This window comes from Helianthus annuus, chromosome 15 (assembly GCF_002127325.2).
Source record: "Helianthus annuus cultivar XRQ/B chromosome 15, HanXRQr2.0-SUNRISE, whole genome shotgun sequence".
Taxonomy (NCBI): Eukaryota; Viridiplantae; Streptophyta; class Magnoliopsida; order Asterales; family Asteraceae; genus Helianthus; species Helianthus annuus.
The window spans coordinates 32,774,469-32,792,241 of NC_035447.2; the positions used below are offsets into that span (position 1 = coordinate 32,774,469).

Genomic DNA, 17,773 nt, shown 5'->3' on the forward strand with positions numbered 1-17,773 from the left:
AGTTCAACTCCCACCTGGTGCAGAGTGAGGCATTGGTGGGCAATGATAGGAGACCCAAAGAAACCTGTGTTCGATCCTTGAGCCAAACGGGTTTTACCCAGTGGCGGACCCAGGATTTTTGGACAACGGGGTCCATAAAAAAAACACAAAAAACAAAGAAACATGTATCGAACCCATGACCTTTTGTGTGTAAACAAAGGGTTTTACCACTGCACTAGGCTCACTTTCATTGTTATGGGGTCCAACTAAATTATTTTATGGGGTCCATAGACAATTTTATATACCGTTTCTACTACTTTTTAAAAAAAGATTGGGGTCCGGGGACCCCGTTCCTCGTAACGTAGGTCCGCCCCTGGTTTTACCGGTAATTTCACTGTCGTGCCTACAGACAGGGTGGGTTACCGAGTTTTCCCCGGAATTGATGGTGGACTTGGGTTACTCTCGGAGTACTCCGTTTGATCCAGTAGATGCCCCAAAATGCTCGGGATCGATTCTATTCGCCGTTAAAAAAAAGGCTTAAACTATCTACACACTAAGTGTGTAGATAGTCAACCCAAAAAGATGTTTTTTGTTCTATGTGCATACCCTACATTGTCGAGCTATTGCCAAAGCGCGGCGTTTTGGTCCGATCAACCAGACAAAGACTGACGGGTCTGTTGACCGGACCAAAACGCCGAGCTTTGGTCGCGTTTTGGTCCTGTCAACCAGACCGGGTGTCAGTCTTTTGTCTGGTTGACAGGACCAAAACGCGGCCAAAGCTCGGCGTTTTGATCCGGTCAACAGACCCGTCAAACACCCGTCAGTCTTTGTCTGGTTAACCGGAACAAAACACCGCGCTTTGACCACAGCTCGACACTGCAAGGTGTGCATATAAGACAAAAAACACCTTTTTGGTGTGCCAATAGACAAATGAGTGTACAAATAGGTAAAAAAAAAAAAAAAAGCACATATTTAAAACCACTAGCCCAAAATTGCGAGTCTAGTGTGCTTAAAATTGAGACCCATGGTTTTCTCCAATTGTCAATCTTATACGGTTGCAACGTGTCACTTAATTATATTATACTACTTGCATAGAAGGCGAAAACAATACCACTCGCACCTCCATAGCGTGCTCCCTACCTACAAACAAACCTAGCGCGTGTATCACACCTCAAGCATCCATAGTTATCCATTAGAAAACCGTCATTTAGGTAGGTCTTACCCATCGCCGTACAACTCTGCTGTTAGTGTTCATCCACCAAAAAATCGCCGACGACGAGGTGTAAACAAACCGGAGAAATTCAGCCATGGAGATGCAAAACGACTTCGATCGGCTTATGTTTTTCGAACATGCTCGCCGGAGTGCTGAAGTCACCTACGAGAAAAACCCTCTGGATTCCGAGGTTAGGGTTTGCTTATACAATAAGTATGTTTATGCATAACGTTTTCATTAAGTGTTTCTGAGTTCGATTTGTTTATTCTGACAGAACTTAACTAGATGGGGAGGTGCGTTGCTTGAACTGTCCACGTTCCAGAGTGTTCAGGAATCAAAGTTGATGATCAAAGGTAACCTAATTTGCAAAAATGAATGTGCTGCTGATTTGTGTTTTTAAGTTAGGTTTTATGTATTCTTTGTTGGAGTAAGTTGGAAGTGTTTGGAAGATATATTAGATGTAACTAGGGATGAGCATCTGGGACCAGGTACCAGTAACATATCGTACCGAATTTCCCGTGCTGTATCATTTTCGTTACTGATTCGATACTCACGTTTTGGTGTTTTCGGGATCGATACTTTTGGTTCGGTACCGGTATTTTACCTTCAAATATCGGTATCTTACGGAGCATTTTTGGTACCGGTACCTAATTTTGGTGATTTTTGGGATCGGTACTTCTGGTACTGGTACCGAGCTCATCCGTACATGTAATTTATTAGCCAAGGTTTATTGTAGGAGATTTGATTTGATTAGGTTTACTTTATAACTTTCTCTGTAATTATCCTCATTGATGGTTTGTTTGATGTTATTATGTAGATGCGATATCGAAGTTGGATGAAGCATTGGCGATTGATCCGAAGAAACATGATGCTTTGTGGTGTATGGGGAATGCCCAAACTTCTTATGCTTTTTTGACTCCGGATAAAGATGAAGCAAAGGGTTATTTTGATTCAGCTTATGATTTCTTTGAGCAAGCTGTTAACGAGGTATTCGGTGTAATCTTGTTTGAAAATTTTCTTGGATATCGAATATCTTGATTACATATATGATCTATCTCAGGGCCGTCTCCGAAAATCACAAAAAAAATTTGGCCCTGTGCAAGATAAAAAAATTGGGCCCTATTCGCAATTTTTTTTCCCTGCAGCACCCCTCAATTCACTAATAACACTTGCTCCTTATTTAACATTGTCTCATAAATGGCCGAGCCGAGCTTACTTAAAGTTGTTTACGAGCTGAACACAATCCTAAAAATAACATTGTTTAGTAAACGAGCACGAGTCTGAGCTTCACTTATCGAGCTCGCGAGCCTTCAAGAGTCTATTAATTATATTATTTTTATTTATCATATTAAATCATATATAATAAACAAGCCGAGCTCGAGCTTGAGATATTACCAACGAGCCAAGCGCGAGCTCTCATAAGTAAATCAGGCTCAAGCTCAACCTGGTCGAGCTCGGGCTCGGCTCGGCTCATTTGCACCCCTACGTTTGAATCCTTTCCGCAAAAAGAAATGTAATATGTGTAAACATATCCAAATTAATTTGGCAACAAACCTTTTTCATACAAATAAAATATATAGAACTAGATATTGAGTTCTTCTAAATTTATATTGTTCATTGTTAAATAAGAAATAAAAAAGCTATGAAGTTAAACAAAAAAACATATAAAATTTGTTATGTAAATGAAAAAAAGCTATAAAGTTAAACAATAAAACATGTAAAGTTTATTTTGTAAATGGTTAAATGAAAGAAAAAAAAATATATTTACAAACTTATGTAGGCCATATTTAAATGTAAAAGTGAAAACTTAAACTAAAAATTAAGCTTTATGAGGCTTAAATCAGCCCTTTGAGGCCCATTGAAACACAGTCCATGAGAACCAACAAAAATTAGGAAAAAAAAAGGATAAGGGCTGGATTCGATCTGGGAACCAGTGTGCTTTTAGAAAACAAAGCATCCATTGAGCCGGAGTGAATTTGTACTTTGTCTTCTACAATAACTTTATATATATACATATATTTTTTAAACATTTTGGGCCTCTAGATTGTTTGGGCCCTGTGCGGTTGCACCTACCGCACAGGCCCAAAACCGGCACTGATCTATCTTTTATATGAAGTATAAACATTAGTTGTACTTATAGTATATTACTTGGTTGGTTTTAGGGGTATAATGTAGTTATGATTTGTATGTCTATTTCAGGATCCAGAGAACGAACTTTACCGCAAATCATTTGAAGTGGCTACAAAGGTATAATTTTGTATTTCCGTTCATATTTGTCCATTCATTACATTAATTGTCGTTTTTATTCTAAGCCGTAAGTCATCATTACAAATGTTACCATGGGCGTAGCTTTGAAGGGGCCGGGAGGGGCGCCCGACCCCCCGAACTTTTCACTCAGTAGTGTTATGTATGTACGTTTCGTATAGAATTTTTTGGATATATACGTTTTCGACCCCCCGGTTTTATAATTTTTAAGGTATAATTTTAGGTCCAGTGACTTCCGACCCCCCGGTCAGAAATCTCAAGCTTCGCCACTGAATGTTACATCTCCTGGCAGAAAATTGTTGACATTTTTTCTCATCTGTTACGGTCCATCTTGTTGTGAACCGTGATTCTGTGATTATGGTTGTCACTTATATAAGGAACTTTACCGTGTAGTAGTTTGCAACTATGAACACACGTTGCTAGATTTTTTATATTCTTAGTAAAAAGAGAAAGAACTTGCATACAAATGTCATTTAGTAACGTGGTCATCCAACACAATAGAACTATAAATGGCTAAATGCAATTAATATTTGCTTACCTATCCTACTTTTGTAATTATCGTTGACCTTCATCTTCCGTGAAAATACTGTTGACCTTCGGTTCTCCCTCGATAATAATTGTAGTTGTAAGTTACTGAAATTATGTTTTTGTCATTAGTTATCGACCATTTTATAGTAGCTATCCTTATTTTAATGACAACGTCTGTTTAATGATCATATATGAATCGTTCTGCTGATCTACTTTTTAAATAATTGCCTATTATGTTGCAAAGGAACTTTTCAGTTTCAGTTGTCATTGATTATAATACTGATGCCACAATGATAGTGAAATGTGTCGTTGTGAGTGTAAAGTTGTCGTGCTTTTTCCATCTTAGAATATATTTTCGAACACTGGTTTACCGTGCTCAAAACATGTGCGAAATACGTGTTCATATGTTAGAACCGGGGGAACGTTATTTACAATATAGCCATACCATACCAATTAAGAGATGCTATTACAGGATTATATAAAATAAAAAGGCCCACCAACAAAGAATTCTAATATTAGCAATGTTTTAAAAACCGGTTTTTAAATCATACCGGGTTAGGCTCTGAAATGGTTCAACCGATTGAACCGGGTTGTATCGGGCGGTTCAACTGGGTTACTGGTCAACCCTATAATCCCATAAAATACAAATTCATCTAAAAAATATTCTAATCTCAATTAGAATTTATGTATATGATCATGGTTTTATCTAAAAAACAACTATTTTCTAGTTAAATATTAAGCATTTTAAGAGTATTTTTAGTACTTATAAACGATATTACATTGGACGAAGTGGGTAACAGTTTCAAAAGTGATGGAATAGTGGAATGGAAGGCACTAGGTTAATTACCGGAAATATGGAAGTACAATATTACCTTGATATCGTATTTTATTAAAATTAAAAATCAAAATTTTAAGATAATGAAAATCGGTTCAACAGTTTGAACCGGTAGAACCGGATTTACCACCGGTACATAAGACATACCGTATTCGAGTTTTACCGGCCTTTATTGTACTGGGTCTATGTCTGGTTTCCGGTTTAACCAGTATAACCGGCCGGTTTATACCGGTATTTAAAACATTGAATATTAGACTAAGCTAGAAACATCCTAAATCCTGTGACTAATTATAATCAGTACACCTAAAAAGTAAAAAGGAATCACGTAATCAATAACTTAAGTATGTGAAATTTCAGTTTACCTACCTCTATCTGTTAAAAAATTTGGGTTTAATAAATTTAGTATGTGAATATATCTTGAGCTGTGAAATAGCTTTCCTATGTTCATATAAATAAATACGTTCGTGAATATATAAAAATTTAATATTGTGGATTGGATTAATAAACTACCAGTTGTTATAGCTTCTGAAGCAGCTGAATAGATGACTTATTACTATGATTTCAGGCTCCTGAATTACACTCAGAGCTGCATAAACAAGGTTTTAGTCAACAAGCAATGGGACCAGGGGCTGGGGGAGGTCCTTCAACTTCTTCAAGTGTCAAGGTATACTCTTTTCTCTCATTTACATGCATACAGATTATCCTCTTTGTTGCTATTGCTTCTGTTACGAGGAATCATTAAAAAATCATCATTGTTTTTTGCGGGACACAAGTTTGGTTGCCAATACGATATTTCTTGGGCTGGTTCTCCTATGCCATAGGAATTCTGTAATTACGGATTTAGATAGAGCTGGCAATTTAGACGCATTTACTTTGGTTGGGTCGTTTCTGCTCTGTTGTATCAACTTGTTGACTGGTAAAATAATAAAAGTTAGCTAAAAAGGTGTGACGGTTCAGTTGGTTTAAAGACACCCAAGTGTACTCTTATATGCGTAAAAGAAAACCTCTTAGTTATTTTATTGAAGTTGTTAGAATATTGTTGAAATAATAAATACTTTTTGTAATCACATCTTGTCGAACTTGTAAAATAAAAAATTAGCTAAATAGGTGATTTGTCAAAGTTGTCGTCTTTAAGTGTACTTTTTAAGGGAAACTGATGTGAGTTGTTAGCAGCATGCAAGTTTGTGACTTTGTGTAAATAAGCCTGGCCAAACTTGAGCTCGGTAAACCTCGAACGCAACTCGTTTTTGGCATTGTGTAAAGCTCAAGGTCAGTTTGTGCGTAAGCTTACTGGCTAGAGCTAGGCTTGTTTGGTATATATCTATTTATTATTTCATTACTCTATATGTACATACAATAATAACTCCAATTTATTTAGATAAACATTATGGTTATACATATAAATGTATTATGTAACTAGGGTGAAGATCATTTAGTAACCACCATTTATTGCGAGAACCAGTGTGAACACAACCAAAACTACTTAAAAAGCTTAAAAAACACACATTTTTTAAAATTTTCCATAAAAATTCGTAACATTTTATTTATAAACTTTTTTATAAAAAGTCTTGATTTAACTGAAAAAAAAAACTTTTTAGCATTTAGTTTTGGGGTTTAGCTTTAGGGTTTAGTTTTTAGCATTTAGCTGGGGGGGGGGGGGGGGTTGTTTAGGTTTTTGCGAGGTATAGTTTTTAGTAACCACCATTTATTGCGAGAAGCAGCGTGAACACAACCAAAACTACTTAAAAACACACATTTTTTAATTTTTCCATAAAAATTCGTAACATTTTATTTATAAGCTTTTTTTTATAAGAAGTCTCGATTTAACTATAAAAAAAACTTCTTAGCATTTAGTCTTGGGGTTTAGCTTTAGGGTTTAGTTTTTAGCATGTAGCTTGGGGGGGGGGGGTGTTCATTGTTTGTTGTGTTCACATTGGTTCTCGCGATAAAGGGTGGTTCTCGCATGAACCCTACTCTATGTTAGATTGCTCGAGTTAGTTTATGCTTGACTTGATTTGAGCTTGAGTAGGTCGGCTCACTTACACCCCGAGTTGGCATGTTGCTAACAGTAAATGAAGGGGATCCGGAAGTTAGGATTAAAAATGTGAACTTTTTTCTTTTTACACTAGCTTATGTGGTGTTAGCAGCATATATATGCTATATCCTACACTTTTAATGCATGAAACCTCTTAAATCATTTTATTCAAGTTATTTATATATTACTGAAAATGGTGTAGCTTTTGTAATCAAATTTGACACTAATTATCTAGTAGAAAAGTAAACATTTTGGACAAAGGTTCTTCTGGATCACCCAACCTGACTTGACCCGATTTGGTTTAACTATATTTTGAGCTGTTAACCAACCAAGTCAACCAAATTTGTCAGCTATAGCTCAAACCGTCATATTCCTATGGTATAAGCATGTCTCTTTTTGTATGAAACTAGTTTTAAGCCCCCTGCGTTGCAGGGTGGGGAGCGTAAAGTCGTCCTACCAGCGTTGGGGGCGGGTAGCAAGCCAACAACAACCAAAACCGGAAGAAAACATAAAAGGAAAACACAAATTTATAACACCAACTAACTCACGTGACGTAAAACGTTGACGGGCTCGCATTTATACCGACACGTATTGAGAGGGGGTCAAGAAGTTTTTAGAAAATGAACAAAAGTGACAATTTTTAAAACTTAAAGGGGAGTAAAATAAACTTTAACTAAAAGATCAAAAACTAAAGAAAAAAAAAGCTTGAGGTGTTGATCAAGTCTTAGTGGCTGAACTGCAATTAACTGTAGTCTGTAGCTAAGAAGCTACATAAATTGTTATATTTAATTAATAATATGAATATGAATTAAAATAATTGATGATTTTTTAAATTCTAATTGTTCGTGTAGGGTCCAAAAACACAAAAGAGCAGCGATCTGAAGTACGATATATTTGGATGGGTTATTCTTGCGGTTACCATTGTGGCTTGGGTTGGATTCGCCAAAGCAAATGTACCTTCACCACCTCCACGATAAGCTATTCCGCTTATCTGGCAACGTCTAATGGTTTTAACGGAGTAGATATGACCATGATGATGATGATGAGATTGGCATTAACAAGAGAATTCTCTTGTATGGGGCAGTCATGAATGTTATTTAGTTTTGACCTGAGTACTGACTTCACATCACATGAAAGATTTGTTATAGATATAGCTTGTCCTTTTATATTTTACAATTTTCGTTGCGGATTTGATTCTTATATTGACATTTTCGATAACATCCATACCTGGTTGATATGGAATCCAAAAATATTAGATTTTATATGCAGATGGTTTTTGTTCAAAAAGCTTTTCTTCTTACCTCTTATATGAGGCCCAGCTACATTTTGACGTATTTGATGAGGCATTGAAACCGGTCCAAAAACTAAGGTCATACGTAATTGGCATTATAGGGGCGTAAAAGGGTTTGATAACGCCCTTGGCATCATTCCCTTAGGCGTTATAAGGACATTTCTAGAATAATTCCTAAATAGAAGAAAAAAAAAGTGAAAAGTATTGAATGAAATGGACATTAAGAGGAATTAATCGTTACACATTTTTAGAGGGCATTAACCATTACGTATGATCTACTGATAATTTAACGATCCAACCGCCATTATGAACCACATATGTTGTTGATTTCTAGGTATGGCATTCAAAACTGGTTTAAACCTAGATTGATGATTTAAATTGCTTTAAGCTAACATGAGACCCTCTTACTTGCTGTATCTATATATAAAGTTGTAAACGAACTGGTGAATCGTTTGTGAACTGTTCAACGGGATGTTTGTTTATGTTTGTTCGTTTAATGAATGAACAAGAATAATAAATATTGTTAGACTAATTAAATGAAGGCAAATAGATTTTAAAAATCTCAACTCGCAATCCAATCTTTATTTTTTTTTTTCACTGAACTGAACCTCTGTTAAAAAAACTTAACGGAGTTATTTTTTTTTCTTCTGAATTTCAAACAGTTGTTTTAGGGCTTTTGATTAGGACGAGGATACGAGTCGATTGATGTAAACTTACATCGAAACAGTGTTCCAAACGATGGAACGGTGCTTCAATTCGGGTGTTTAAACTTCCAATTAACAAAAATCAAACCGTTTGGAGCATCGTTTTGAGGTAATTTTTAATATCAATCAACTCGTATCCTCGTTCTAATCAAAAGCCCTAAAACATCAGTTTGAATTTCGAGTTGAGTTTTCTTAACGTAGGTTCAGTGAATTTTTTTTTTTCTAAAAGGTGGGACTACCTGTAGGAATTTTTTAATGTGAAATTGTTATTGGCCAACCACCAAAAGGTGTGACTATTAAAATCCAAATTCTCTTAAATGAACGAACAAGAACAAAAGTCATTTGAAACGTAAATCTTTGAAACCTTGTTTTGGGATAATTATGTTTATGCTTAATTGCTTATTATATCTAACTTGTGCCTTTGTTTTGGAATAATTTTGTTTATGATTGTAATATCAGGTTCTTAACAAGGGGATTTTGGGATCAACAATCTTGTTTTTTATTTTCTAAAATGGTATATGTTTATTTGTGTTCATGAAACGTTTGTGTTATATTAAACTCTTAACAAGGTGATTTTGGGTTCAAGAATCTTGTTTTTTTTTATTTTCTAGAATGGTATATATTAATTTGTGTTCATGAAATGTTTGTGAACAAGTTTCTTTAATGAACGGACACGAACAAAAATTCTCGTTCGATACGTGTTGGTGAATTGTTTGTGAACAAGTTCATGCTAGACGAACGGACATGAACAAGGCTCCATTTGATCGGTTACAACCATATACAGGCCTTAATGAAACCCAACTGATTCATTCAATTAGTTTTGAATTGTTTTCCTTGCCGGTTTTTGGTCCAATCGACTTGTCTACTCCGGTATTTAAACATGGACGAAACATAGGTTTGATTTTAAGCAAACATATTAAATTGCTTTAAAACCGATCAAAGGGTACTAGAGGTGTAAGCCAATGAATCCAAACTACCTATATGCCACATTTTCAATTTTCAAACTACCTGAATTGGTGGGGGTGGAAGCTGATGAGTTCAAACTACCCGATCTCCATATTCATTCAACACACCAGTGAGACTAGTTATACCCGAGCCCCCAATCTATGAGCCCTACCTACACGCCTTGCGGGGGTGTAGCCGCACAACCTGAATATTAACCTTGTGATGGAAACCGTGTTTGATAAATAATACATGGTTAATGTGATAAATAGGACATTTTTTAACCGTCTCTCATCTCATTCATTCGTTAACGTAAGTGATTATCTTTTATGCATTATGTAAATCTATATACAAACATGATACTTCTCAACTACATTTTTATTGAGTAAATCCATATTTATATTACACCTCTCAGTTATATTTTTATTGAATAAACCCATATGTATATTGCATTTAAATATCAAATAAAACATTTCGTCTTCATCTTGTGTATACAAAGATATAGGGTAAACATCCTGTAAAAACTGTCTTATCGTACATTTTGTACGTAAGGCATGAAAAGATAAAAAAAACACGTCTAATATTTTCGTAATTATTTTACTCGTAATTACCTCACAAGACCAAAATTACACTACAAGATCAAAATTACCCTACAAGATCATATGTAGAGTAATTATGAAACTCTACAAAATTACCCTACAAGATCATTTTGTAGACTAATTATGATGCTCTACAAAATTAACCTACAAGATAAAATTACCTTACAAGATCATTTGTAGAGTAATTATGATACTCTACAAAATTACCCTACAAGGTCATTTTACAAAATTACTTTACAAGATCAAAATTACCTTACAAAATCATTTATAAGGATTATTTTGATAATTACTTTACGAATAGATAATTACGAAAATATCATCGCGTTTTTTTTACCTTTTCATGTCTTTCGTACGTTTTGTATATACGACAAGACTATTTATATTTGATGTTTTGCCAAAGATATAATTCTAAAATTTGTTTATTTTTCGTAGGAAATATCACAAATAAAAAAGTTGAAATGGCAGAATGCTTCCCTCCCCTAAGGCAATAAAAAAGAACACGTTTCTCTTACCCAAAGTTTCCCTCTCAAAGATTGTAAGCACCTCATTTTCAAATTCAAATTTGAAAGTTTCCACACACGTCACCGTCTTGATTCAAAATAAATACGATATTCATCAATACCAATCGATGGAAATAAAATAGACAGTGCGATCGTAGAAGGTAATTGTAAAATTAAGTTCTAAAATTTTAAATTTTCAGATATATTTTTTACATATTTTTAAAAACTTTTGATTTTTAGAAGTTACAATAAAGTATTACGTTTAAAATATTTTTAGTATGTAGTTTTTTTCCTCTTAAATTCTTAAGCACAAAACACTCATATTCTTAGGGGAGTGTGGATGGTTACAAGTGATAGAATTCCATCATTCACAAACATCCAATTATGTTCCGTCATGTCAGCAACCACTATTCTATCACTCACAAACATTTTTTAGTGTCGGTGGTCATCACTAGTGATGGAATTCCATCACTCACAACCATTTTTTTGTTTTTATAAAGTTTATAAAAAAAGTCTTACAAGTTTATAAAAGAAACAATTTTTTTATGACAAGGACCAAACCTGCCATTTTTAAAAGTTGAAATTAAAAGGAATAAGATTTAAATAAGTTTTGTAAATAATTATAAACCATAGGGACTGAATGTGTTAAGGGAATCAAACTTTTAAAAAACATCATCTGCATCTTCTTCGACTTGCAGACCAGTTTTCCGGTGAAACATCAGCTTCATCAGATCTGAACGTACAAGTATTAATAGATAAGGTATAAGTCATACACATACAATTGAACTTTTACAACGCGTGAAGAATTCAACGCGTTATTAATTTCACGAGTGATGAACTTGGGTGGCGGCGGTGTGCTAAACCTGGCCACGCGTGATGGAGTGTCCATCACATACCACCCCCACTGACCTTACACTTACGTGGCACAAGCTAACACAAGATATTTATATCCTCAAACTACGGTAGCGTGAGCAAACACAAGATACCCATACTCAAACGCAAGCCAAACACATGTAATCTTTTCAATGTACATAATACTTTTCTATAAAAATAAAACTTAAAAGTAACCTCGATTTCACAAAACTAGTTGCTCAAATACTGAATTCATGATTAAAATAACAAATAAGAAACACTTAAATACATTATCACTCTCATCAAATAACAAAGATTCCCCCGGCCAATGATCTCTAGCTCAAGTAGTAAAAGAACATGAGTTTTTATGTGAAGACTCAAATTCGATTCTCATTTGATGTAAAAGAGGAGTAAGGTACCTGTGGACAATGATAGGAGACCCAGGAAGATCTGGGTTCGATCTTTGAGTAAAACGAGTTTTACCGGTAATTTCACCGTCGTACCTACGAGTGGGTGGGTTAGTGGGTTTTCCTCGAAAGTGGTGGTGAACGACTTAGGTTACTCTCGGAGTACCCCGTTTGTCCAGTGGTTACTCAAGAGTACTCAGGATTGATTTGTTAGTCGTTAAATAAAACGAAGATTCCACCGTAAGCTTTAGCATCAAAATAACAAAACCAGAAAACTAAACAAAAACCGGAACAAAGATTCCCCCGCAAGCTTTACCCCAAATTCAAATCACCCGCTCCCTTATTCACTCCCTCCCTCTATAAAACCCATCATCTTCTTCTTCATCCACACCAACCCTAATCTTAATATCTACAAACACTTCCATTCCAACAATGCCTTCAATCCCAGAAGACCCAATCCTAACCCCAAACCCCGACAGATTCTGCATGTTCCCAATCCAATACCCACAAATCTGGGAAATGTACAAAAAGGCCGAAGCCTCATTCTGGACCGCAGAAGAAGTCGACTTATCACAAGACCAACAACACTGGGACTCCTTAACCGACAACGAACGTCACTTCATTACTCACGTACTCGCCTTCTTCGCTGCATCAGACGGCATTGTATTGGAAAACCTCGCTGGCCGCTTCATGAAAGAAGTACAGATCTCCGAGGCGCGTGCCTTTTACGGCTTTCAAATCGCGATTGAGAATATCCACTCTGAAATGTACAGTTTGCTGTTGGAATCGTACATCAAAGATTCTGTTGAAAAAAACCGTTTGTTCCGTGCTATTGAGACAATACCATGTGTACAGAAAAAGGCGAATTGGGCGATGAAGTGGATCGACGGTTCAGAATCGTTTGCAGAGAGAATAATTGCCTTTGCCTGTGTTGAAGGAATATTCTTTTCTGGTAGCTTTTGTGCTATTTTCTGGTTGAAGAAGCGTGGGTTGATGCCGGGTTTAACGTTCTCGAACGAGTTGATATCGCGAGACGAGGGTTTGCATTGCGATTTCGCTTGCTTGCTGTATAAGTTGTTGAATACAAAGTTGAGTGAGGAGCGGGTGAAAGGGATTGTGGCGGATGCGGTGGAGATTGAGAGGGAGTTTGTTTGTGATGCCTTACCCTGTGGGTTGGTTGGGATGAATGGTGGGTTGATGAGTCAGTATATTGAGTTTGTTGCGGATAGGTTGCTGGGGTCGTTAGGATGTGAGAAATTGTATGGCGTGTCGAATCCGTTTGATTGGATGGAGTTGATTTCGTTGCAGGGGAAGACGAATTTTTTTGAGAAGAGGGTTGGGGAGTATCAGAAGGCCTCGGTTATGTCGAATTTGAATGGAAATGGGGATACTCATGTGTTCAAGATGGATGAAGATTTTTAATTTGGTTTATTAGGATTATGTCTTGTTATTATGCTTCTTTAGGATGATTAGTTGCTGCTAATGTTGTTATTTTATGATTGTGTTTGTTGAATATGTTCCTCTTTTAACAAAAGTTAATAAAAAGTTATGTCTTTAACAATCTTTATGCATTTTTAAAGATTTGCTGTAGGTTATTTATATAAAAAGGTAGGGTACCGGTTTGGTACTGGTATCCGGTATCAAATGCTCATCCCTGTTTCAGATTGTAAGAGAACAATTTTGCTGTAGGTTATTTTTTGGCTTAGTTTGTATTTCTTGTGATATGTGTTTATCTTTAGTATTGTTCAGTTGTATTGAAAGGGTGTTAAAATCGCCTACATTTTTTCGTCTTTGGGATATGATCCGGATCCACAAATTTTCTTTAGGGGGAAGGAACATGGGTCAGGCAAAGACTTGTTCATAAATCACAGTTTTAGCCACCAAACACAATCAAGCAAACAAATGGCCTTACAATTACAAACTAGAACACTGAAGTTTTACAAAACTAAATGGGTGAGAATAACGTATAATGTAGTAGGGAATGAGGCATTGGGGTCTGGCCGTACTGCAGCAGGATCGGTTTGGAAGTGGCGGTCTTTGGCAGAGCTGAAGAGTGCAGGCAATGATTGGAGCAACTTGTGCTTGCATTAGAAGCAAATTTCATTTTTGAATATCCTCTCCTATCAAATAAAATCTACCACTCCGGCCTCTACAGTCTACTCATTGTCTGCACTTTGCCACTCCGTCGACAACAACTAGACCGACCCTGCTGCCTGCTGCAGTATGGTCAAACAGTGAAAATTGTAAGTTTTTTTTTTCATCAGTTTAGTTTTGTAAAATTGCAATCTGCTGGTTTTGTAACTGTAAGGTCAATAGTTTGTTTGATTTTGTTTGTTGGGCTAAAACGTTATTTATTTGCTATGATACGGATAATAGCCCTAAAACACAGACTAGACATGTTTGTGGGTTAACATGTTTAACCCAGTGGCGGACTTATAATACAATGAGGGGTATCACGGGCTACGGCTTAACCCGGTTTTCATAGTTTAATTTTTTTCAGTTTTATATAAAAGATACCCTTAAACAAATATGGGGATACCCCTAAAAAATAGGATACTTTAATGTATTAAAATTCTAAATTTTTATAAGCACAAACCTTTTACAACACCAAACTTGTATAATAATTAAGCACAAATTAAGTATAATATAATTGAAAGACGCCCAATTGATAAACATAGCCCAAGCCCCAAAACAAATTTCTTTTTTTTGTTATTGTATGATTGCTCGATAATTTTTTTTTGGGATACCCCTAAATTAATGGGCTAGGTCCGCCACTGGTTTAACCCATATATGTTTGTAATTTTTTTTTTCAAAATATGGTTAAAATGGGTAATTCTCATGTCAACATGTTCAGGTCCATGTGCTTGACATAATTTTCGGGTCATGTTGGGTTTGACCGGCCAACCTGCAAACACAACATATTTAGGGGTCCCATTGTTATGTATCATAAACATGTTGACATCAGATGTGGTGGATCATTGCAGATCCATCTTATGGTCTTGTTGTTTGGGGAAAATAAACATGGAGTATGACCATTATCAAGATTTAATGGTTTGCTTTGATGTGAAATCATAAATGTTTTGGTAAACCGAGTTGATGGAAATAACAGGGAGGAGATGGCGTGTGAAGAAGCCGGGCTTCAACAAGATGAATATTCTAAAGAAGCCGAGCATAGACAAGATGAATATTCTGAGAGATTGCAAACACAACAGAATTTACACCAACAGGTAAGAATGTTTTTGTGTGTTCATTTATTCTGTTTTGTGTTTTGTTTTACATTCAAAATATTAGTATAGTTCGGTTGGTTTTATAGCAGCAACTGGAGATGTTGAAAGAGATGCGGAATTATGGTGCAGATGATCAATCTGCAAAGGTACAACCCGTTTCCAATATCTAGTGTTGGGTACTACTCTTGTACCGAATCTTGATCTTGATCCACTCGAATACTCGATCATGGTACAAAGGTTTTCTGTAATTTGTGAGATTGATTGTGATGTCACATGTTAAAAAAAAGGGTTGGTTTTAGGGTGAATACCATAAAAAACCGACAGATATTGTGCCGTAACAAAACAAGTGAAACCACAGGGACTGGAATCGCAATTTTTAAACTAATGGACTGAAATAGTGATTTTTGACAAACCACAGGGACTTAAACAGTAATTAACTCTAGTTAAAATCTAAAAAATAGTTGTAGTTCTGTGGACGAAACTACTTAACTTTAAAATGAAGAAGATAAGCAAAGAAGTTGAGATGGCCGAGTTGGTCCAAGGCGCCAGATTAAGGTTCTGGTCCGAAAGGGCGTGGGTTCAAATCCCACTCTCAACATTCAATTTTTCTTCTTTTTGTAATAAGATGTTTTTCTATGTCAGAATGTTTTTAAACGTTAAATTCTTCATTCCGTTACAATCTTTTTTATATTGGTTTCATTAAAAATACCTAGGTTTGGTTTACTTTATTCATAAAAAAATAGTTACCGGTTTGAGATAAAAATCCTATAAAAACCGGTTGAACTAGACTGTGAACATCCCGACTATGCATCCGGTAGAAACAAGACCGAGTAAAACGACTAGAGCCCAAGACCAGAAGAGGCTCGGTCGGCCTAAATCTTAGGGCTTTTTGGCAACTTCTGACTGGTTAAGTGTTGAACCAGTAAAAGGTTTGAACCGTTAAGTGTTGAACTACTAAGATGTCTGAACAATTAAGAGCCAGTATAATGCTTAAGTGTTCAAAAGCAAATGTCTAACCACAACCCTTTAGGTGGGTGTGGAAGATACTCTTTTTATGGGCATCAACCCCTATCCTTCAAACCAAACATACAAAACTAACATATTACATATCCAAACCCCCAAAGTCCCAAACCAAACACTTTTTTGATGTTGTCATAGACATAAACGAAAAGTTAAGATCAATAGATCATTATTGCAATAACTCTAGACTATGCTCATATCTTTAATACTAATGATGTATAAATGCTTAAAATAGAAGAAAAAGATCTTTTCGGTGGCCTAGCCCGAACCCTCGTAGTTCCCATCCTAGGCACAAATAAACGATTTTGTTTGTAGCTACAAATATGGGGAATGCATCACTTGTGCAAGTACTCTATTACATCTTGATATCTGTATCTTCGCGTCAAATGCCAATCGTGATGATCTTCTCAAATACCTACCTCGTATGTACGTTTAAGCACATTTTTATATTTAAACATCACCTAACCTTAAAACAGGAAAGAATAGAGTACCTTACACCTAGGGCTATTCACGAGCCGAGCGGACGTTTTTTCAAGCTTTGCTCGTTTACAACTGAGCGGAATCCGAACAAGCATATTCAAACGCGCAATTTTTTCGAGTGAGCGGCGAGTGATTTGGACAACAATAGATTTAGAATGTTTTCGGCGATGAATATACAACAAAGAAAGATTGTCGCATTGTGACGTATGGTGAGAGCATTAGATGAGCCTTTTCTATTTGGATCTCTCGAGCATCTAAATTGTATAGCTAATTCTATAATAACGATAAAGAACGTGAAAGAAATGCTTTCTTTAATCCTTACTTGATGTGTAATGTAACATAGGAATTATCTTTTTTAATTGGGAGAGATGGCTGAGTGTACGAAAGCAGCGGATTGTAATTCGTTGTACGAGTTATTTGTACCGAGGGTTCGAATCCCTCTCTTTACGTTTCCGTTGATGACACGACTTAAGAGTTTTAGTTTAAAATTTAGTATTAATTTTTTTGCTGGTTTGATTAGGCTATAGTATGTATAAATATAATTGTATATTTGCATACAGTGGACCAAATCTAATAGAGCGGTATAGATAAAATACTAATATACATGTAATTTGTGTATGCATATATAAGTATATATAAAATAAATTAATAAAAGTTAATTCGAGCCGAGCCGAACGTACCTTTGCTCGTGTTTGGCTCGTTTGCAAACCGAACCAAACCAAGCGAGTGACGAGCGATTTGGACAACCCTACTTACACCAGGAATGATTTGAACCCACTGTTGGCGACATGTATATGTACGATCGTAATTAAAGTCAACGTAACCAACCCGGTACGATCCGAAGAGTTACACGTTGGTACACGAATCGTATATGTTCACGAGTAGGTGGATTAATA

The 17,773-nt window shown here is 35.9% G+C and overlaps 2 protein-coding genes and 1 non-coding gene across 3 annotated transcripts; all 3 read left to right on the forward strand.

The window, feature by feature from the left end:
* The first annotated feature begins 1,187 nt into the window (after positions 1-1,187).
* Positions 1,188-8,097, forward strand: LOC110911214 (mitochondrial import receptor subunit TOM20). Its single transcript, XM_022155815.2, has 6 exons — positions 1,188-1,382; positions 1,467-1,545; positions 2,010-2,179; positions 3,392-3,439; positions 5,386-5,484; positions 7,707-8,097. Exons 1-6 carry the CDS (start codon positions 1,287-1,289, stop codon positions 7,830-7,832), a joined length of 618 nt encoding a protein of 205 aa, XP_022011507.1. The 5' UTR covers positions 1,188-1,286; the 3' UTR covers positions 7,833-8,097.
* A 4,398-nt stretch (positions 8,098-12,495) lies between these two features.
* Positions 12,496-13,708, forward strand: LOC110911212 (ribonucleoside-diphosphate reductase small chain). Its single transcript, XM_022155814.2, has one exon. It carries the CDS (start codon positions 12,583-12,585, stop codon positions 13,570-13,572), a length of 990 nt encoding a protein of 329 aa, XP_022011506.1. The 5' UTR covers positions 12,496-12,582; the 3' UTR covers positions 13,573-13,708.
* Positions 13,709-15,894: 2,186 nt separating this feature from the next.
* Positions 15,895-15,975, forward strand: TRNAL-AAG. The gene has a single exon. It is a non-coding gene; the product is annotated as a tRNA-Leu (tRNA).
* The last annotated feature ends 1,798 nt before the right edge of the window (positions 15,976-17,773 follow it).